We start from the raw sequence: 23,318 nt of genomic DNA on the forward strand, positions 1-23,318 counted from the left end.
TTATAGATGAAAGTCTGTCTGTCTTTAAAGCGACAGCGGAGCCGATCGGACAAACCGGTGATGTATACGCGATGAATTTGGATTAATAGAATTGTGGTTGTAATAACTCTTTGGCCGGTCATAAATATTTAATATGGGTATTTGGAACAGCGTGGCTCTGACAGACAGCGTTGTCCAGAACGGATCGTTTTTTTACTCCGGGCTAAAGATCCGCTGTCAGCAAATCAATGCAGGGATTGAGGCTGCAGTGAGACAGTCTGTTAGGCCGGCTGACAGACACCGCCGGGCCGGCTCGTCCTTGGCAAAGTCTCACTTCCTTTTATTTTGTGTGGTCATCGTAATTCTCTGTCAGCGGCATTGTTTCCTTTTCTTTTCTTTTTCAAGAGTTGAAGACGAGAGAGAGACAGACTTATGGCTGAACCGGCCCTAGAGCCCAAACTGGCCCTCGAGCCCGAACCGGCCCTAGAGGGTCGTAGCGGGCCTGATGCTGATACGCTATTATGGATTCTTCTTCTTCTTCTTCTTCTTCTGGGTTTCCAGCAGACCGAATGCTTAGCAGCACATCGCTGCCTCTCACAAGTCGGTATGATGAGATGAAATCAAACGTTATTCATCCCGAGGGAAATCACCGCACAGCAGCTGCTGCAAGCCAACGTGGTACAAGTGCAAATAAAAGTGCAAATATAAAAAGTTACGGATATAACAATTATTTTGCAATAGCGGATTGTAGGTTTGAGGAAAGTGGTGTTTTGTCATATCAGTCAATATAAAAAATATGGCCATATCATATCCCCCTCCGTCGTTTTGATACCATAGTTTTGGTTCGGTCCATTTCTTTGAGGTACTTTGAAGACTTTCTTTGTGTAATTGTGGAAATAAATGCGGGTTGTAAACTTTTTTGGGGACCTTAAATGAAGATTTTGATAATCACTCCTTTGCTGGAGGACTTTCTTCACCCTCCTTCTCAACATTAACGCCCCTGGAATCAAAACTTCAACTCAAAAGAGAGAAAAACTCCACATTGAAGGTTATTTCCCTCCCCATCTTCAGACCCGTGTGATTGGCCGGACGCTGATGCATCTTTAAGTGAGCTCAGCAGAAAGTGAAGACTTCACCGAGTGAGAGCTGCTGCTGCTGCCTGAAGCCTTTCATCAGCGTTTTTCTTTTTCCACGTGTGGAGTCGCTCTACCTGTCACTCTGACTGCCGGCGGTGAAACCTCCGACACGCTCTGTAACCTTGTGATGCTCAAACATCTGCTTCGTACACCAATTAAGACCGCGTCCTTCCCGCTGCTTCATAGCGGGCGGCTGTTTGGTGAAGGTCTGAAGGTTCAGCTATCATCTGTATCCTCCAGACTACAACGCCGATGCTTCTGGGAGGTGTAGGAGTAAATGATGGCGTACCTTTTTACTTCCCACGTCGGTGTGTTTCCACAGGAACGCCACCATGCTCCTCCAGCTACCACTTGAGTCGCCGTGCTCTTCTAATTGAGAATTTGTATTTGTGTAACGCCTCTGGATGAACACTAAGATGCAGGTTATATGTGGCGGCGTTGGCGGTGGAGGCGGCGGCTCTGTGGGAGGCGTATCAGGATTAACAGACCTTCCCCCCTCTCTCCCTTCCCTCATCAATAATCACAATCACATCATGAATCCCCAATCATCTCCCAAGCTGCCGCCCTCGGGCGAAGATCCGACTCCCGTCTTTCTCACTTTCGAAATAATGAAAAGATTATTTTTTCTTTTTGTGAAGCTATTACCGAGCTTTCCGCCATAGATTTCCATCCTAATGATTCTGTTCCATTGTATCTCATTAGAGTTGGGGAGACATATTTTGATCAAAAGGGGGGAGGGGGACAGATGGAGATGAAGAAGTCATGGGAACTCACGGACGACTGCCGGCAAATAGGCGACGCGGCGTAGCTTGTTAGCCTCGCACGCCGACGAGCTAACAACATGTTGGAGGCTTGATAATGAGGCTTCTGCTTTCATGTGGACCGAAGCTTTAATCCCAACGCATCACGTTTACATCAGGGTTACACCACAGCAGCAGCGTACGCCACACAGAACACCTACACCTGTCACACACCTCCATCCTGGAAGCTAACACATCTGCCCTTTTCTTTCTTTCTTTCCCTACTTTCTGCTTTTCTTTCTTTATTTGTCCTCCTTACACTCCTTCCCTCCCTCCTTCATTTCCTTCTCCAAGGCAACAGCTGTCACCGGTGTAGAGAAATTACTACGTCCATTCTCGTTATTGTGATATCTCAGGAAGACATTTCTTCATATTTGCCATAAACGTCCAGCTGGACTAAAGGCTGAACTTTTGCTTCAAAAGGTCATTCATTCATTCACAAAACACATTTCTTTTGGCCATAACTCGAAAATATTCAGACAAAAGGTCTTAACAGGATAAAACCAATGAAGTGAAACCCTGCAAATGTACTTTTATTATTATTCAACCTCCTGCTCGGCGAGGTTCGAGGTTAATCTCCAAATGAAGGCCATCACTCATTCCAACGGGCCAAAAAGTTAAAACTTCACTCTGTGAATTCAAATTAAACAACTTTGGCTTTACGGAACAAAACGACTTGGTGTGGTTTGAGTTAAAATAAGTACAAATTAATTTTTCAAAAACATCAATGGTAAAATACGTCATGGACTTGAACCACTGTTCAAGTCCATAAACCACTGTCTTGGGTGAAAGTCCTGTGTTTGTGTGTTTTACCTGTCATAAGTACTACGGCCACTAGGGGTTCTGCTCAGAGCCTTACTAAAACTAAAACTCCCTCCGTTCCTGGTTGAGATATTTCAGTCAGGACGTGCTGACATCCACAGAGCCGGATATTATTAACCACCAATCATTACCGTTGCAATGTCCCACGATGTCATGTAGAAGCCATCAAACCCCCCCACAGACCCGGATCTGGACTCAACATGAGCCGTATTTGTGTGCGTGGCCTCTGAGAACACAACAAACCCCCATCAGCACTCCGTTTGTCCATTCTTTCCCCCCATCTTAACCTCTCTGTCAGACATGTGGGTCGGCGTTTCGCCACCGGTCCACATCCCTCTTCATTAGGGGAAGTGTAGCCGGGAGCCAATCAGCCGGGGCGTAATCAGTTGTGTCCGATACAGCGATCTGTCTGTGTGACAAGATAATTACCTGCTGACGGAGACGTGGAGACGCCAGGACACACAACTCTAGTACCACCGGTAATGATAATCAGAGTACAGCAGGACTCTAGAAGGAACCAGAACCAGGAGAGTAATTCACATCTTTTCATTTCTGGCTCCTTCATCTCAAAGTCAGAGAGAAGTAGGACCATTTTCTCATAGACTTCTATACAACCAGAGAGGAGTCGCCCCCTGGTGGCCAGCAGAGAAGTAGGACCATTTTCTCATAGACTTCTATACAACCAGAGAGGAGTCGCCCCCTGGTGGCCAGCAGAGAGAAGTAGGACCATTTTCTCATAGACTTCTATACAACCAGAGAGGAGTCGCCCCCTGGTGGCCAGCAGAGAGAAGTAGGACCATTTTCTCATAGACTTCTATACAACCAGAGAGGAGTCGCCCCCTGGTGGCCAGCAGAGAGAAGTAGGACCATTTTCTCATAGACTTCTATACAACCAGAGAGGAGTCGCCCCCTGGTGGCCAGCAGAGAGAAGTAGGACCATTTTCTCATAGACTTCTATACAACCAGAGAGGAGTCGCCCCCTGGTGGTCAGCAGGGAGAATGACAGTTTGAGGACCTTCAGCCTCGGCTTCACTTTTCAGAACCGTTGCTGCCTGGTTTCCTTCAAACTGAGAACACAGTTTAGTTGTATGGGAACGTATCAGAATAAAACAAAATCCAGTATCAGAATAAAACAAAATCCAGGTTTATCCTTTTTACGTTTATGAAACAATAATTTGGATCAAATCTGTGAACCAACACAGGTATTTAGTTCCGTAGCTTCAATTTAATTCCAGGCGTCTTCATATTTCTTCTCCTTCTCAGAAATATGCGACATGTTTTTCGTCGCCCAAAGCAGCAAGGCTCATAAAAGATCATTTGTCATACGGCGGTAACAAGTCATTTCAGAATATGACATATTTTCCTGTTGCTGCATTAAACCTCATGAAAGTTTAATGAGCAGGAAAAACCTGTGAATGCATTCTGGAGAACGTCTGCAGAGACAAAGAGAAGCAGTGTGAAGGCTTCGTCCGGCGTCCGGCGGCGGCTCGTCAACGCCGTCCGTCCGGCGGGTCAGGCGGTCCATCTGCTGGCCTCTTGCCCCCCCACCCCCCACTCCCTCACATCGAACCGGCTCTGAAACCGGCCCGTCCAGACTCCTCCTCCTCCATGTTGTTGTTTTGGTGGTCGTAAACAAAACGGGGACTTCGTCCCGGCGGCCGGCCGACAGCTTGGAATTCATCACTCAGTCTGCCGGAGTTCCACCTCGGGCTCAGCTCAAGGTCAAAGCAATTACTGGACTTTCCCTCCCACTCTGACCTCCCCCGTCTCCCCCACCTCCCCCGTCTCCACAAAGCTCTCACTTCTCGTTCTCCCCTCCTGACCCAGCTTCCTCCAGACGTCCGCCTCCCCTTTTTTAATTTTCTTTACGTTCTTTTCTTCTTCCTCCTTTCCTACTTCCCTCCCTCCCTCCCTTACTTCTTTCATCCCTATATACTCACACATACACACAAATGAGACATTTTCTAATTCAGGAGAAATCTACAGATGCAAACCGAATATATATATATATATATATATATATATATATATATATATATATATATGTATTTTCTTTTGCGTCATTGAAGCAAAAAAAGCCCAAAGTGTCAAAATTGATTGATGTGTCAATCAAGGAGAGTCTTCAGAAAAACACTTTATTTTTCTCTCTTCTTCCTTAAAGAGACATTTTTCATCAAGTCATCAGATGTCTTTGGTTTCCTCCCGATCGGCCCGACTGCTTCACTTTAACACAAAATGAAACCGCCTGAGGCAATTTCATCCTCATCATCCTCCTCGGCCGCCGCCTCCGGCGAGGAACCGCGTCTCTGGCGAGGACCGCGTCTCCGGCGAGCACATAATGACCTTCCAGCTCGTCCCGGTTACAGCCGAGGAAAGACGATTTTACAAAAAGGCTGAAAAATAACGTTCCTTTTACTCAAACCACTGAAGGGTCACCTGACCTCGGTGATTGCAAAGGAAAGACATCAAAGTCACCATCACCTCAGAGTTACACCGATGCCCCCTGATGGTGCAAGACCGTCATTACACCAGACAAGGCACTAATCAAACTTAACTCCGGTGTGCCGGATCGAAATGTCCAAATCCAAAAATACTTTTTCTTCTTCCAAAACTTTCACAAAGCGTTTTCATGGCGGCTGATTTATTTTCATTCTAATGACGACATCTAATTTCTCGTCTCTGCTTGAAAGCATTTTTCTCCCTCTTGTGTATCCTCATCCGTCATAACATATTTTTATATATACATCATTTATTTTTTCACCTTTTAACATTCCGGATGACTTCTTTGCTCTTTAGTGGAGTCATCCATTTCCCAGAGTCAAACGGCTCGCTAAACGGAGAAACAAACAAAAAAAAGTGGGATGAGCTGTGGACCTGGTCTTTCTCAGACCTGCACCACGTAGTCCTGCCCCCCTTATAAAACCGTCACACCCCCCTCCTCGTTATTAATTGCAGCTGTTTGCTTCCGTCTAACAAACAGGAAGCCGAGCAGCGAGCCGGCTGACTAATGTGACAGTGTTTCCTCAGGTGAACGTTCGCATATTAGAGCCGACACTGTGTGATGGATCACCGAGCCCTCTGGTTCTAATATCTACACACACACACACACACACACACACACACACTGTTTAAAGGCCCTGAACCTGATTTCCCAATCATCAACATCAAGTCTTTTGCAAAAGTTCAACTTTACTAACAATAACTTGAGGTTATTGTTACACAAGACATTTCAGTGTTTGTGTTTCCCGTCTCAGGCTGTAACTTCGTCACACCGATGAGGATTTAGTTGTTGGTTCATGTTGCCATGCCAACGTCAGTCTGATTTCATCAGACATCACTAAAGTGAAGCCAATGCTGAAGTACCTCAAAGCTCTGATTGTATGGAAGAGGAAGTAAAAGAAGGAGGGAAGGAACAAAAGAGGAAGTAGAGAAGGAGGGAAGGAACAAAAGAGGAAGTAGAGAAGGAGGGAAGGAACCAAAGAGGAAGTAGAGAAGGAGGGAAGGAACCAAAGAGGAAGTAGAGGAGGAGGGAGGGAACTAAAGAGGAAGTAGAGGAGGAGGGAAGGAACCAAAGAGGAAGTAGAGGAGGAGGGAGGGAACCAAAGAGGAAGAAGAAGAGGGAAGGGACCAAAGAGGAAGTAGAGGAGGAGGGAAGGAACAAAAGAGGAAGTAGAGGAGGAGGGAAGGAACCAAAGAGGAAGTAGAGGAGGAGGGAAGGAACAAAAGAGGAAGTAGAGGAGGAGGGAAGGAACCAAAGAGGAAGTAGAGGAGGAGGGAAGGAACAAAAGAGGAAGTAGAGGAGGAGGGAAGGAACAAAAGAGGAAGTAGAGAAGGAGGGAAGGAACCAAAGAGGAAGTAGAGAAGGAGGGAGGGAACCAAAGAGGAAGAAGAAGAGGGAAGGAACCAAAGAGGAAGTAGAGGAGGAGGGAAGGAACCAAAGAGGAAGTAGAGAAGGAGGGAAGGAACCAAAGAGGAAGTAGAGGAGGAGGGAAGGAACAAAAGAGGAAGTAGAGGAGGAGGGAAGGAACCAAAGAGGAAGTAGAGGAGGAGGGAAGGAACCAAAGAGGAAGTAGAGGAGGAGGGAGGGAACCAAAGAGGAAGTAGAGAAGGAGGGAAGGAACCAAAGAGGAAGTAGAGGAGGAGGGAGGGAACTAAAGAGGAAGTAGAGGAGGAGGGAAGGAACCAAAGAGGAAGTAGAGGAGGAGGGAGGGAACCAACGAGGAAGAAGAAGAGGGAAGGGACCAAAGAGGAAGTAGAGGAGGAGGGAAGGAACAAAAGAGGAAGTAGAGGAGGAGGGAAGGAACAAAAGAGGAAGTAGAGGAGGAGGGAAGGAACCAAAGAGGAAGTAGAGGAGGAGGGAAGGAACAAAAGAGGAAGTAGAGGAGGAGGGAAGGAACAAAAGAGGAAGTAGAGAAGGAGGGAAGGAACCAAAGAGGAAGTAGAGAAGGAGGGAGGGAACCAAAGAGGAAGAAGAAGAGGGAAGGAACCAAAGAGGAAGTAGAGGAGGAGGGAAGGAACCAAAGAGGAAGTAGAGGAGGAGGGAGGGAACCAAAGAGGAAGAAGAAGAGGGAAGGAACCAAAGAGGAAGTAGAGGAGGAGGGAGGGAACTAAAGAGGAAGTAGAGGAGGAGGGAAGGAACCAAAGAGGGAAGCTCTTCACTGTCTGGTTAATCAGCTACACACATTGAACGTTGCATCATTAAAACGAGCAAAGCCTTCAGGCTGGAAGCAGATTAGGGTCTTTGTTTATTCCACTTCGATTATTCTGCTGTCGGGGGCAACACGGGTTGTTGTTTTGGTACAGGACAATTACAGCAGCTAAGCTGGAGGACGAGTAAACGACGATGTAATTGGACGGATGACGTGGCGGTGCTCTCGGCGTCGTCTCTGTGTCGAAGGTGGTTGAGGATCGCTGAGCCGGAGACGTCGGCGTGGAATTATGTTTGACGGACGATCGACAACGTCAGACGAGTTCATTTCCACGAGGAGCGGTTGTTTCATCGCGTGGTCGCCTTTAGATAAACTGTGTGTATGTGTGTGTGTGTGTGTGTGGTCCAGTCATCCATCTGTGTAATTGTAATTGCATTAGGGCTACTGTTGATTTTTTGTATTAGACACCTTTCCCCAAGTCCCCCGGCTTATTTTCCTTTATTAGACCGAGTCTAAGGAGGATGTGGAGACCCCCTCCAGGCAGGACTTCATTGTGAGCCTGTGATAAGGAGGCAGAACCAAGACCACTGAAGGGGGTCTAGGAATTCTGTTTTATTTCTCACACATCAAGAAAAATCTACTCTAAATTCTGAAACACACAGGCACAAAAATAAGCATCTTCCATCTTGCCATTAAATAATTTGCAATCTCAAAACACAATCAGCAGTTTAGAAAGTCTGGGGCCGTTATTGTTTCGGGGTTCATCACATAAAAAACAGCTCAAAAACAAATCAATGCGGATATTAAAACACACATAACAACAAGGTAAAGTCGTAAAAAAAGTGGAATCCTCGTCGTAAAACGGGTGAATAATGTTCGTTTAGAAGATGCAAAAGTCGTTAAACAAGGTTGGGAAATATTGAAAACGGTAAATGTGACAAACAATAAAACCGAATGCAAACGAATTGAAAGCAATTTTATAAAAACAAATGTTTTGAGGGAAGGAACCAAAGAGGAAGTAGAAGAGGGAAGGAACCAAAGAGGACATAGAGGAGGAGGGAAGGAACCAAAGAGGAAGTAGAGGAGGGAAGGAACCAAAGAGGAAGTAGAGGAGGGAAGGAACCAAAGGGCGTTTGGGATCGCATGCATTTGCGCCGATGCATGCACGAGACTTGAGAGGATCCGCCGGAACTCGTCATAAACACGCCAAGTTCTCACCACGTCAAGTCGGACACAGGTGCACTTCACGGGCATTTTTATTTTTTTTTTAATTTAAACTTTATTAATAATTGTATACATAACAAAAACTATCGCGCCAGGGGAAACTTCACGGACTTCGCACAAAGAATATGTTCTACCCAGCGGCGCTGGCTTTCTTCGTCGCTGACGAACTCGAGCCGAGGCATTTGAAGTCCCGTTGTTGACGGAGGCTGAGGAATTTTCTCACGTGGGAAATACCACGTGATAATTCTAACCAACTAGGGCAACGTTGAGGGGAGTGTCTTATGTCCGCACTTATTTCAGACCATCTGCAGAGAAAAGCATGCGAAGGGAGGTACCTGGAGATACCGCAAGTTTTTAAAGTCATGTGACATGTCGCAAAGGGAAGTTATCACCAGCATTTGTGACGTTTTTTTCCCAGAATGCCTTGTTTTGCGAGGCAAATGCATGCGCATGCTTGATTCGAAACAAGCCTATAGATGAAGTAGAAGAGGAGGGAAGGAACCAAAGAGGAAGTAGAGGAGGAGGGAAGGAACCAAAGAGGAAGTAGAAGAGGAGGGAAGGAAGGAACTAAACAGGAAGTAGAAGAGGGAAGGAACAAAAGAGGAAGTAGAAGAAGAGGGAAGGAACCAAAGAGGAAGTAGAAGAAGCGGGAAGGAACAAAAGAGGAAGTAGAAGAAGAGGGAAGGAACCAAAGAGGAAGTAGAATAGCGAAGGAACCAAAGAGGAAGTAGAAGAAGAGGGAAGGAACCAAAGAGGAAGTAGAATAGCGAAGGAACCAAAGAGGAAGTAGAAGAAGAGGGAAGGAACCAAAGAGGAAGTAGAAGAAGAGGGAAGGAACCAAAGAGGAAGTAGAAGAAGCGGGAAGGAACCAAAGAGGAAGTAGAAGAAGAGGGAAGGAACCAAAGAGGAAGTAGAATAGCGAAGGAACCAAAGAGGAAGTAGCTTAAACTTCGGCTCTGCACAGACATGGAGATAATCTTTTTGAACGATCGAATGTAACGTCCTCCCAGCGTCCAACAAAGTGTTTGTGTGTGTGTGTGTGTGTGTGTGTGTGTGTGTGTGCGTGTGTGTGTGTGCGTGTGTGTGTGCGTGTGTGCGTGTGTGCGTGTGCGTGTGCGTGTGTGTGTGTGTGTGTGTGTGAGCAGAAAGATGGATATGTGGAAGGAAAAACAAGATAAAGGTTCTTATTAAGCCAGAAAGGCCACATACGGACTTTCCAATCCCGCTCTAATCAAGTGCAGCGCTGCACTGAATCCATCACACGTCTTCCTGCTCCGGGACGAGTAATTAGGCTCTGTCCTGATGCATTATGGGAGATATAAGTGGCCGTGATGCTGCAGAACGGCCGCGTGGTCCTGATGAGAGGGGAACGCACTCTGATGTCGGAGCGCTCTCCTCACAGTCGTGGCAATTTGTCAATGTTGCCCTTTTTCTCTGTCAATGTCTCGTTTCTCTGTCTTTGTGGTCGTCGGTTCAGAGACAGATGGCTTCACCTGTCTCTCTCTCCTTTTGCCTGTCTCTCTCTCCTGCAGGGAGACGAGGTGCTCACCGTCATCAAGACCAAGGCTCAGTGGCCGGCGTGGCAGCCGCTCAACCTGTAAGTATCCGTCCATCAGGGGAACCTTTATTCTTCCTTTTTTAGATTTATCATATATATTTCATAGTATATATATATATTATATATTAAATTTGATTAAAAAATAGAACATTTGCATCATTTCGCGGGTGAAATCAACACAAGGCCACCTGTTTTATTTCTCTGTTGGTCTTTAATAACAACCTTTAACCCAGCGAGCTGATCCTCGTTATGAGCAGAGTAACGTTCTTAATGAGCAGGATCGCGACTTAAAGCTCCAGTATGGTGGCCTGATGGAAAACCTGTTCCCAGAGCCTGCTGGTCTGGGTCTTGGGGCTCAGGGAAGGGTAGTCCTGCAGGCTTTTACTGACACACCAATATAGACGAACACACGACCTACACATGGTTAAAATCCATAAATATCATAGATGGAGGGAAGATCACGTCAACTTTTCTGCTGCTCTTAAAAACCAGACGGGCATCCCGAGCTCTCTTTGGAACTAGTTCAAGAGCAATTTAGAAGCTATCACAAGTGTAGCCCTCAGCACTGCATGAACACACACACACACACACACTCACTCACACACAAACACACACACACTCATGCACACACACACACACACACACCAATGCACTGTATCTTTCACCAAACATCTGTTTAATTACCCCTCCTAGCGTTGTCTGTCATGTGCGATATATTGTGCCACTATTATTATTATTATTACTAATGAGAACACACACACACACACACACACACATGCCAGCATGAAATATGAGTTAATTTTCTTCAAGTTGTTTCTGAAGCGCTTGTTTTCACCCTTATGTCTCGGTGAAGACGTGATGATGTTTTTCAGAAAGGAACTTCAAATTAACTCATTATTATCAGAATTATCGTCAATTATTTCATAACTTTCAGTAGATGTTATACATTCAGAGAGAATATGCCATTATGAGCCACTAATTGGATATTTCGGAGCTTCGGTCATGCAGCGATTAGCTGAGCCTGACTCAGGTCAGAAGTCGTGACCTTTAAAGACTTGCTTACTTATCTCGTGAGAATGTTTAAAAATGAATGTAATTATCTTCCCGTCACCAGACGAGCGGCTCCGTCGGCAGAGTTCTCCGTGGACCGGACCCGCCACCTGATGTCCTTCCTCACCATGCTGGGGCCCAGTCCAGACTGGAACGTGGGTCTGTCGGGGGAGGACCTCTGTACCAAGGACTGTGGCTGGGTCCAGAGGCTGGAGGCGGAGCTTATTCCCTGGGACGCCGGCACCGACAACGGCGTCACCTACGAGGTAGTCCGCCCTGCAATCACGGGTTTGTGTTGGCGTCGGCTCGAGTCAACGAAACAGAGCGGCGGTGGTTTTTTATGTGTACCGTTGCCATGGCGACCGTTGTGGCGGACTAACTTCTGTACAAACTAAACCGACTTACACATTAGTAAGAAATTAATAAATGAGTAAAATTTGACAACTTCATGCTTCATCCACACACAGCATAGAAAAGCACATTGCTATCACCAGTGTAGCATGAGAGCATTGTGGAATTAACCCTGCTAGCTAAGTAGCGGGGAGCTGGCTAGTAGCACCCCTAAACTTTACAGCTCTACTGACCATGTTGTCACCATAGCAACTAACAAAAAGCAACATTTTCTTTTGTACTCAAACATGTTCGCGGGTTGTCTCGAGGTCCGATCCCGGCGCTTCCTTTATTTACGATATTGATTTAGCAAAGTTCGTGGAGGCTATCGGCCACCAATGCTGGTTAGAATAAGAAATGAAAATAAGCTAGGATATAATAATGTTAAGGGGAAAAAAGTATTAATGTAACATTATTGCCTTGTCATTTTTACCGCTAACACATTAAACAACATGTCAGCCTAGTTAACCTCATTATTTGTTAGCTAGCTAGCTTTAGGGACATGTATGTGTCTAATGCATCAACCTTCACTAGCTAATGTTAGCTACGGTTAGATATTTGTAAAGCAAGCTACAAAACTACTTTGGTTCTTTTGAGTTGTTGAGTGTTGAATCACTGAAGACAACTGTGTATGAGACACTTACAGTATACCGACTGTTCCTTTTTAACATTTATGTGGCTTTTCTAATTGTGACGCTGAAGGCTGAAAGTTAAATGATATAATTATGAGGTTTATGGTTCTATATTTACTTCAACCCTTCCAACCACAGCTCACTCTTGACTCTTGACGGAGAGCTTCTTTAGTTTTCCTCTATTCTTGGATGAAAAGGTGCTCATCCATATTCACCCACTGTTTGGAGACTACGACGATTTATTTATAGTTTCCTCATGAATACGCAAGGACTTCCTGAAAGGAGATGGTAAATGCCTTTTTCAAAAACTCGTTTTTTAAATTCAACTTCTGGTACTTTTTTGGAAACGTGGATGGATTGTCTCTTAAATTGGTCCTGCAATTAATTGTTTCACATTGTCCAGTATGTTTAATATAAGCAATACAATTGCAATATAACATGCTATGGAGCAAAAAGTAAACAGATAAGACAGCAATATGTAGTTACCCTCTATTGAGGTAAAGTCCTGGACATTGCTGTTCCCTCGGGTTTTTATAAACAACCGTTTCCACGCTGATGACGCCTCCTTCTCTGTGAAGTTTGCTACCAGATAATGCATGCATCCTATCCCAGCAGACATTAAATCACTGCCACCTACAGGCCGATATTAGGAAGTGCACATCGCTTCCAGACCTTTAATCCAGCACAAAGCAAAGAAGCATCTTTTTCTTTCTCGCAGACAAATTACAATTTGTGGTTTGGGATCGTCTCCGACAGCCTGCTTGATGTCCACCAAACAAAGACCCTTTAACCCAAAAAGTCAGTGAAGAAACTTTAAGTGAACTTCTGACTACAAAGGGAATCATCAACCATGAGAACGTCGTATATCTCCTCTAATTCTTTCTCGTGGACGTATTCCTTTTGTGTTAGTCAGAAGTCGTTGATATGTTAAATGCAAAGTTGGTCTGAAACTTGAAACAACGCTGTGAGAACAAAGAGAATGATTCATGTTCGTCACGTGTTTTTATCTTCTTCAATTCTAACAATACACACGTGATATCACACACGATGCCTTGGATGTCTTATTAACGGGTGTTAAACGGTTATAAATGATGCATCCTGTGATCAAACAGACGCACCCAGGTGGATTATGGGAGGTGGAGCCTTCCTACCTCAGCCTTTCTGCTCTATCAAACCAATGCAGCCATTGTGGTGTTATTACTTCGTATTAATTCTGCTTTGCATGCGTAAACGCATCCCCCCCCCCCCCCCCCCCCCCCCAAGGGGAATCGTGTTTTTAAAAGCCTGTTTCACAGACACTAGTGCTGCTATTGGATTAGTATTCATGCCCCACCAATAATTCCCATCTCCTAAATGTTGCCTGTTTAACTTTGATTACTTTTATCATTGCTCAGTGGAAGGCTCAGAGTGTTTCCCTCCGGCGGGTTTCACACTCAGCGTTACAGTACAGCAGCAGGTGTTTTCCTCCAGGACGCCAACCGCTCCTGCAGCATCGGCAAAATGCTAATGATGGAGCTGATCGTCACCGCTAACGTCTTATTTACTCAGGTTTTTGTTCCAGAGGCTCTTTTATATACAAGATACTTGAAGCTGCAGTAATTGATTGATTTTTGGCCACCTGGGTCTGTGGTCCCCCAGAGGTCTAGATAGTAAACCACATTAGTCCAGAGACCAGACCAGACTATGTGGAGGAACCAGAGACTGTCTGTGGTCCCCCAGAGGTCTAGATAGTAGCTCACATTAGTCCAGAGACCAGACCAGACTATGTGGAGGAACCAGAGACTGTCTGTGGTCCCCCAGAGGTCTAGATAGTAGCTCACATTAGTCCAGAGACCAGACCAGACTATGTGGAGGAACCAGAGACTGTCTGTGGTCCCCCAGAGGTCTAGATAGTAGCTCACATGAGTCCAGAGACCAGACCAGACTATGTGGAGGAACCAGAGACTGTCTGTGGTCCCCCAGAGGTCTAGATAGTAGCTCACATTAGTCCAGAGACCAGACCAGACTATGTGGAACCAGAGACTGTCTGTGGTCCCCCAGAGGTCTAGATAGTAGCTCACATGAGTCCAGAGACCAGACCAGACTATGTGGAGGAACCAGAGACTGTCTGTGGTCCCCCAGAGGTCTAGATAGTAGACCACATTAGTCCAGAGACCAGACCAGACTATGTGGAGGAACCAGAGACTGTCTGTGGTCCAAACAACAAGGTCTCTGCTCTATTTATGTCTAGATGACCTTATTTGGAGTGTTGATGGAGCAGCTACAATGTTAGCGTAGCCTAGCACCATCAACCAGACTCCATTCAGAAAACCAGCGTTTTAACAGTAGTTATCTTGTGGTCTTGCAGACAGACCTAACAAAGCATGACTCAGCACTTTTTACTGATCACCATCATGATGGAGTTATTTCAGCATCCTTTTCATCTGGTTATTGATATTAAATCACCGTTTCGAAGTAATAAATATAGCAGCTTTAACCTTTTGCTCACTGACTCTCTTATTTCATCTTCTTTCAGTCACCAAACAAGCCCACGATTCCTCAGGAGAAGATCCGACCCTTGACCAGTTTGGACCACCCCCAGAGCCCCTTCTACGACCCCGAGGGAGGGGCCATTACCCCCCTAGCCAGGGTCTTGGTGGAACGCATCGCTAGAAAGGTACTGTAGTGTGTAAAAGTAGGTATGCATGTTTACAGACAAGAAAACGGTGTTGTCCTGTGTGCAGGGAGAGCAGTGTAATGTGGTCCCCGACACCATCGATGACATCGTGGCTGATATTGGACAGGAGGAGAAGGAGGACGGTACGATGAACACACACACACACACACACACACAGCAATGGTAGCAACCTGTCAATCAGCAGGTAGCCCCGCCCCCTAAAGCATCCCCTTTTTTTCAACTCCGTGTTTGCAAAACCTTTACTTCGACTATCGACTCTCAAACAGTGTGGGGGGTTCAGTGGCCTGCGATCCTCCAGGACCCACAAAGAGCTCATTACAGACCCAACCGGTCTACACACAGTCTCAGACGGGCCCAGGTCAGGGAGTCAGAATACCGAGGGGGGGTAGCATCACACTGCTGCAGAGCCGGTCCTCGTCCCTGTCAGACATACTTCATATTCTGGGATGCGTCGCCGGTCCCGTCACTCCGGACGACGAGGTTTCAGCAGCGCTGCAGATGGAAGCTGTTTGTGGCTTTTTATTTCCAACGTGAACAGACAATAAATCGCTCAAGTTGTTTCTGTTTTGGAGAGTAACCGGTTCTGACCGGATGAGCCCTGCTCCCCACCTCCTCGTTAGCCTAAACAACCGAGGCCAGACCTTAATGGAGTCTGCTGTACTTCGGAGCTTTGTGCCGGTTTTAAGTGGCCTTGGGACGTCTGCCGGGTTTTTGTCCACGCAGCAGAATCCTTAAAAAGACCCTCCTGCCGCCAAATAAACGCCTTCCTCACTCAGTCATAGACCATTTGCTTCTCTTCCTCCCCCGTCTCCTCTTCCTCGCAGTGAAATGACACCGTGGAGACGATGCCGGGCCCCGGAAGCTTCGCCGTTTTCCCTCCCTCATCAGTCCAGCCGTCCTCCTCCTCTCCCCTTTAGTTCACTCATTCTCTGTCATTACATGTTATCCCGGAGAATTGGACCCGCTCAGGTTCGTCCCCCCGGCGGTTTATTCTGTCTCGGCTCTGCTCTCATTTTCTCTTGCCTCCTCCTGAAACCCCCCGAGAGAGCTCTTTTAATTGAAGCCGGTACTCCGGCTGGTCCTCGCGGCTCTGCTGCCGCTGATAATTGGGGCGAGACATTCACAAATCACACTGGGATGTCAGTCGGCCGGCCTCTCGTGGTCCCGTACCTGCCGTAATCACCTTTTGGACACGAATGTTAAATAATCAATGTCTGCTCGGTGTCCCCTGAAGCTTCCTCTCACTGCGACTCATCAGATCAGCTGCTGGAACGGAGGCGGAAGATGAACTTCTGCAAGCAAACTTAGTTTGCTGGTTTTAACGTGTTTCTCTGTTAGACGACACTCCGGAGACCTGCATCTACTCGGGCTGGTCTCCCTGGTCCGCCTGCAGCAGCGCCACCTGTGAGAAAGGCCGGCGGATGAGGCAGCGGATGCTGAAGGCCCAGTTGGACCTCAGCGTGCCCTGTCCCCACACCCAGGACTTCCAGCCCTGCATGGGACCGGGTTGCAGTCTGGAGGGTAAGACCACACACACAGAGGGTCTAATGGGAGTAAGGCTGGAGAGTTGGGGAATTAATCAGGTGGGGAAGTCCTTGAGCAAGGCATTCCGTTGTAACTGGCACTCGGCAACTCGCTTGGACTACTTTCCTACACAGTCGGTCACGATGCTCGCCGGGTTCAAACCCCCGGTAAACGTGGACACCCCCGAAATGTACCTTTATGTGGCGGGTCTACCTCGACGGTATGTAATTAATGGGAAACACTGATTTAGTCAGAGAAAATGGGGGTTTTCCTTTTGTGCAATGAATTACAAATATAGTGGTTGTACATTTTAAAGATAATTATTCAAGTCAAGAAAGTTTGTCATATCACTAAGTTTAGTGTGAAACCGCTCAGTGAATTATATCTCTTGTTTCACACAACGTACGTCACCAACACGGCCGTTAGCTCGTCTTGCTAGCTAGCTACGTAACTTAGCTAGGTACGTCACCAACACGGCCGTTAGCTTGTCTTGCTAGCTAGCTACGTAACTTAGCTAGGTACATCACCAACACGGCCGTTAGCTCATCTTGCTAGCTAGCTAGCTAACATGCTATGTTCTATCACTAATGTTTTTTTTACTTTAACAGTTATATTACAAAACCAGACTTTCTTGACATGAAATGATCTTGTTCATTTACAAACATGTAATGTGTTTTATTCATGGCACGATTCAAACGATAGGAAAAAAATATTTGCGACTATCGTGCGTATTTCTCTCCGAAATAAGTTGCCGTGGTGTAAGGGGCGTGATTTAGCCTCATTATTTGGAAAATTGCCCAATCTGGCAACATTTCTTGGTGGAAACAGTTTCAGATCTGGTTATATTGGGCGTGTGGGACATTTCTGAACTCTTTCAAGTTATGCTATAAAATAATATTTTATCTCCGAACACACTGGCATCAGCAACAAAGATTGCATGTCTGTAGCTGTAATCCTCTCCGAGTCGGGGCATTCGCTTCCTGATTAACGAGAGATCAGCGAACCCTCAAAAATAATAAGCAGATTAAAGCTTCGGCATTAAATCTTGTCGTGGAAACAAAGCCTCTGCCTCATTCATATTTCATGACCTGGTGGAAGTGAATGCTGCTTGTAAAAGACAGTGAAGGTCACACGTACTTGGTGTCTACTACAACACTACACTCTAATGACATCATGAAACATGAGATTATGCAGATCGGCCGCTAACGAGGAGCGTCCTCCTGCATCCCTGATGCATAAACCGCCATCTGATCGTCTAATCTGGGATTTAAAGGAGTCGACGCACCGTGTTGTTGTTAAAATAATAAGAATAACACATTCAGATGCAGAAATCGAGTTTTCATGCAGAGACACAAACAAACAATCCGAGTGTTAAAGCTGCTGATAGAAGTGTTTGAAACTAATTAGGAGAAAGTTTTATTTGTGAATACGTAGACTGACAACAAGAAGTGGACGTCGTCATGGTGACGTCACCCGTTGGTTTGTGGACTACGGTTTTGAAACCTCAAGTTCGACATTTTCACAACCAGTGAAAGGAAGTGACCATATTTGGCCTGTTTACTTTGCCCCCGACGTCAGTGCTTCGGGCCCTAATAAATAGTTTTAATAAAGGGGTTAATAATTAAGGTGGATCCGAGGAGTTTAGGAACAGTTGTGAGTCTTCTTCTAAACACTTTGTTAGACATTCAGAGATCACATGTTAAGCTCAGTGAGTGAAACCACATTAAATATGAAGTACAACAATATCACTTATTATGAACCTTTTAGTAAAATAATCAAAGCTTCTCCCTGAAGACCCGTGAATCCTGGTGCCATGTTTGTTTTTCCACAGTGAACCCAACACACAACTTTTTGCAGTGGAAACAAAAAAAACAGACCTGGAGTGAGGAAAAGCAACACCTGCACATTCACAAGCCTTTTTATAAAACCAGCTCTAGTCCAAATGCAGAACCTTGATTCCTACTAATGCTAAGTACTAATACTGAATGCTTGTGTTGTTGCAGAGCCGTCGACGTGCATGATGTCGGAGTGGATCAGCTGGTCGGCCTGCAGCGCCTCCTGTGGGATGGGCATGAGGTCCAGGGAGCGCTACGTCAAGCAGTATCCGGAGGACGGCTCGCTCTGCCAGCTGCAGACCGAGGAGACGGAGAAGTGTGTGGTCAACGACGAGTGCTGTGAGTCTCACTGGACGGGATGCTGTCTGTCTGCCTGTCTGCCTGTCTGCCTGTCTGTCTGTCTGTCTGTCTGTCTCTCTCTCTGGCTGGCTCTTTCGGTTTGAAGCAGAGGCCACATGTGTAGATGTAAAAATGATAAACGTGATTATTATAGTGTGCCAAGCTTACTAATATCGACTTTAAGGTTAAAGCGTAGCTGTTTGGACCTGGACCCTGTCTGTCCAGGTCTTAGTGGTCTATGTGATGAACTGGTCCGTTTTTTTTTTTAACCAGATTGTTATTAGAGGTGTCTGATACCATCGTGGAAAGGTTTCTACAGAGATTCTGTTTGCGATCATGTCCAGCGAGACTTGGTCAGACACCATAACGAGGTAACGAACTCTATAGAAACCCTTGTTTAATGACGTCAGACGGCTAGTTCTCATTGGTCGCTTCAATACAGAAACATGGGATGCTAGCGCCCACGTGACCAAAGTTAACGGAATGAATACTTCTTGACGACTAGAACCAGATACCGTGCAGTAATCATAGAAACACTTTGGCACTTTTAGCAACTGATATTTTAGCAGCAAAGTATTGGGGGCGGAGCTTAGCGTAGGCTGAAATACTCCTTATCTCGGTGTATTTATACCGTGTCCGTGGCCCCCAGCGGCCAGCAGCTGTGTGGTGACGGAGTGGGCCGAGTGGGACCCCTGCAGCGCCACCTGTGGTCTGGGGATGAGGAGGCGGGAGCGCATGGTGAAGATGCCGCCGATCGACGGATCCATGTGCAAGACGGAGGTGGCCGAGGTGGAGAAGTGCATGATGCCCGAATGCCGTGAGTCTGATTCCCCTGCATTTCTGTGGTTGTATGGTATTCCACAGTTCACCAGGATAAGGCTAACTCCTGTGTGTTTGCAGACTCCATCCCCTGCATGCTGTCGCCCTGGTCCGACTGGAGTGACTGCAGCGTGACGTGTGGGCGGGGCTTAAGGACGCGCCAGAGGATGCTGAAGTCGGATCCGGCCGGCTGCACCGAGGAGCTGGAGCAGACGGAGAAGTGCATGCTGCCCGAGTGCCGTAAGTACCTGAAACCTGTGAGAGCGTCGCCGTAGGCAACCGGACCTCGTTTCAGGGGGTTTGTTGATTCACCTTCACGTTTAAACCGTCCAATCAGCTGACAGCTCTGATACCAGCTTGTTTCCTGAGATCAGGGTCATTGGAAGGTTTTGTCTTATACGTGTTCATTTTTAAGGTGTCATTTCACGTTTATTAACTTTTTAACACATCTATTTTTTCATTAATTTGCAACTCTATTTTTTTTTCATTTTCACTTTTATTAGAATTAGACGGAGTCTTCCTGCTTTTTCCCCCACTTTTCCTCAACATTGTCAAGGATGCAACTTGTTTAAATAAACTTTATAGAATCTCACACTGTAGATGTTTTTTTTCGTTAGCTAACATTAGCATCTATAGTTAGCATTGCTCCAGTTCCCTTATCTCCAGAAATTAGAGATATATTGTTAGACGTTATATCACGGAAGCAATGTCATAGATTTTCGGCATCTAACCAGTCGTATCTCCTGTGATGGAAACGCTTTGGAAACAGGACGTGACTTTGAATTTGAGACTCATGTCGAGGTTTTCGGACTCGACCCTGCAATCTATCGGGTTTTCAGTGAATGATGTAATGGTCTGGCCTCTCCTTGACTGGTTCTGGTCCTTCTGGTCCTCCCCCAGCCGTCGACTGCATGGTCTCCGAGTGGTCCGAGTGGTCCGAGTGCAACAAGTCCTGCGGCAAAGGACACACCATTCGTACCCGCATGGTCAAACTGGAGCCGCACTTCGGGGGCGGAGCTTGTCCCGAGACCATCCAGAGGAAGAAATGCAAGATCAGGAGGTGCCGGACGAAACAGAAGGAGGAGAGGGGAGGCGGCGGCAGAGCAGGAGGCGGGAAGAGGAGGAGGCGGGGCAAACAGGGCAAAGACGCGGCGGCGGCGGTAGCGGAGGAGCAGCCAGGTCGGTGGGAATAATGGGTTTACGGTGATCCGCTACCTGAGACCAGAACTGAGACGGCCCTGTTTGTTTCCCTCAGGTTGCAGGATGCAGCCGTGGAGCAGCTGGACGGACTGCACCAAGTCGTGCGGCGGGGGGATCCAGGAACGCTTCATGACGGCAAAGAAAAGAGCTAAAGGCGCTTTGATGGCCAGCTGCAAGGACCGGAAGGAGATCCGCGCCTGTAACGTTCACCCCTGCTAGGGGGCGCCACTGAGATACATGGATGGGGGAGGGGAGCAGGTTGAATACATGAGTTTATCTGATGAAGATGAGGAGGAGGAGGATGGGGAACCTTTTTGGGCACAGGGAGGCGAGGGGGAGGTGGGGGGAGGTGAGGGGAGGCGGGGGGAGGCGATGTGCTCGTTTGGAAACAGGATCTGACTTTGGGGAAGTGGAGGGAGAAGGAGACGATGCTAATGTGCCGTTTAGTGAAGCCATTGTAGGCGTTTAGTTAATTGGGCTGACATTTACTTTAGACCACGATGGAAGTATTAGAGAGTTTAGTTTGTGTCCTGCAAAACAGAAAACTATGTACTTTCAGTCATTTTGTTCTGGTATGGAATCAGGTCCCGATCAGGATCCTAGAAGTCTGCACCAGATAAAAACCCCCACAGGGACCTCCTACATGTACCGACACAAAGACGCCTCCAAACAGACAAACATGACATCATTACGGTAATCCGAGTGGATCTACTAAGTATATATAAATGAAATGAATTTACACGGATGATGGAAAATAACAATATTCCTGTTGACTTTGGAGACGTTTCCTAAACCTCAATAATCCACGCCGTTAACCCAGGCTTCCAACTGGCCACTAGGGGTCGCCAAAGCTTCACACAAGGTCATTAGGACTTCTTGACAACTTCAACTTTGGTATCAGATCTGGGTACTCGGTATCAGATCTTGGTACTCGGTATCAGATCTGGGTACTCGGTATCAGATCTGGGTACTTGGTATCAGATCTGGGTACTCGGTATCAGATCTGGGTACTCGGTATCAGATCTTGGTACTCGGTATCAGATCTGGGTACTCGGTATCAGATCTCGGTACTCGGTATCAGATCTGGGTACTCGGTATCAGATCTCGGTACTCGGTATCAGATCTCGGTACTCGGTGTCAGATCTTGGTACTTGGTATCGGATCTTGGTTCTTGGTATCAGATCTCGGTACTCGGTATCGGATCTAGGTACATGGTATCAGATCTCGGTAATCGGTATCAGATCTGGGTACTCGGTATCAGATCTTGGTACTTGGTATCAGATCTGGGTACTTGGTATCGGCCAATATACAATTTTGGGTATCGTAACCAGATCTCTACAACATGGACCGAACCACTACCTGGAAAGTCCCTCAGAACATTTGAATGAAAATAAAACAATAATCATTTTAAAATCCTGGAAACATTTGTTTCTGTTTTGCAAGACGCCGACGCTCACACAGGAAGTCTGTCCAGACTGATGGATGTACTGTTTATCTACTATCTAACCACCACGTATACAGGACACTTCTATGTAAGTACTAAAACAAATGGACAGATACACTGAGATGGAGATGTTTTATACTGTTACGATTAGTTCTTTGTATACGTACTGCTGTTTATCTGTCGTTTCAGCTGATGTAGCATTAAAACCTGCGATAGCTCTCAGATCTTCTTTTAGCATGTTAGGTTTGATCGCGTTTGGTTGTCTTCTAACGGATCCAGGAGAGTCTGACCGTCGCCACGGTTACGAAACACTGTTTCCATGTGTGTTTTTTATTGTCTTGCCACTATGAGTGATCTGTAAAATCCTTTTTTTTATTATTATTGTTATTATTATTATTATTATTCCTTAGCGGACCGAGTTTTCTTTAACTGTTTAAATATGAATGTCATCACCAAAGTTCTATTTTCTGTAGACCTTTTCTTCTTCTTCACTTTCTTGCCTTCGTTCTGGGTTCGGTTTTCAGGCCTTTCTGTATTTCTTTGCTTCTGTATCACATGACTATTTTCTAAGAAACCACCTTTACAATAAAACAAAATGTAAATGTGAAAATCACTTTGGTTGTCTTTTAATTAGCCCTGAGTCTGTAGTCCTGTTTGCTGACGTACTTACAGTTTAGTTCCAGTAGATGGCGATAGAAGATATACAATCCAGTTGAAGTTGAGGATGATAGAGGGAGCAGATGAACAGATTCAAACTCATGTGTCTCATTGTTTCTTCAGTTGTGTAACTTTTTTTTTCAGTTTCCAGATATGAACATTTTAACAGGAAGAATAAATCATAATTAATCATAATTTCTAATATGTTTAAAGGGACGATCATCAATTTGCACATGTCTTGATTTTTAGTCCTCAGTCCATCTACTTATCCTACATGTCCCATAATGCAACTCAATAGCTTCCCCTGAAAGTAAAACGTGAAATTAATTTAAGTACAGATACCAGAAAATGTAAAGTCTACTTAACTTCCTCATTGCATTGTTGTGCATTTAGTGTCTCCTAGATTAGATTTTATAGTATTTATAAGCATATAACTCATTTTTACATTTTCCTTTTAGATTTGCTTTTTAAACGTTATTGTTCTGTGAATTCAGGCGTATTGTGAGGTGCAGATCTGAGTCCGTTTCAAGGTTCCTGTTCTCTGCTGAGGCCGAGGAGCTGCTGTCTGTATTTACGCCGCCGG

The 23,318-nt window shown here is 46.0% G+C and overlaps 1 protein-coding gene across 1 annotated transcript in view; it reads left to right on the forward strand.

Moving 5' to 3' along the window:
- spon1b (spondin 1b) overlaps window positions 1–22,688 on the forward strand; it is a 53,444-nt gene extending 30,756 nt beyond the window's left edge. The window contains exons 7-16 of the mRNA XM_084017371.1: window positions 10,143–10,207; window positions 11,283–11,484; window positions 14,756–14,896; window positions 14,964–15,039; window positions 16,256–16,438; window positions 18,445–18,615; window positions 19,265–19,432; window positions 19,516–19,674; window positions 20,335–20,613; window positions 20,690–22,688. Coding sequence (XP_083873497.1) covers window positions 10,143–10,207; window positions 11,283–11,484; window positions 14,756–14,896; window positions 14,964–15,039; window positions 16,256–16,438; window positions 18,445–18,615; window positions 19,265–19,432; window positions 19,516–19,674; window positions 20,335–20,613; window positions 20,690–20,853 — 1,608 coding nt within the window. The 3' untranslated portion in view covers window positions 20,854–22,688. The remainder of the gene's footprint in view (window positions 1–10,142; window positions 10,208–11,282; window positions 11,485–14,755; window positions 14,897–14,963; window positions 15,040–16,255; window positions 16,439–18,444; window positions 18,616–19,264; window positions 19,433–19,515; window positions 19,675–20,334; window positions 20,614–20,689) is intronic.
- Window positions 22,689–23,318: the final 630 nt, after the last annotated feature.

The sequence above is a fragment of the Eutrigla gurnardus genome (assembly GCF_963514095.1).
Source record: "Eutrigla gurnardus genome assembly, chromosome: 9".
NCBI classification, from domain to species: Eukaryota; Metazoa; Chordata; class Actinopteri; order Perciformes; family Triglidae; genus Eutrigla; species Eutrigla gurnardus.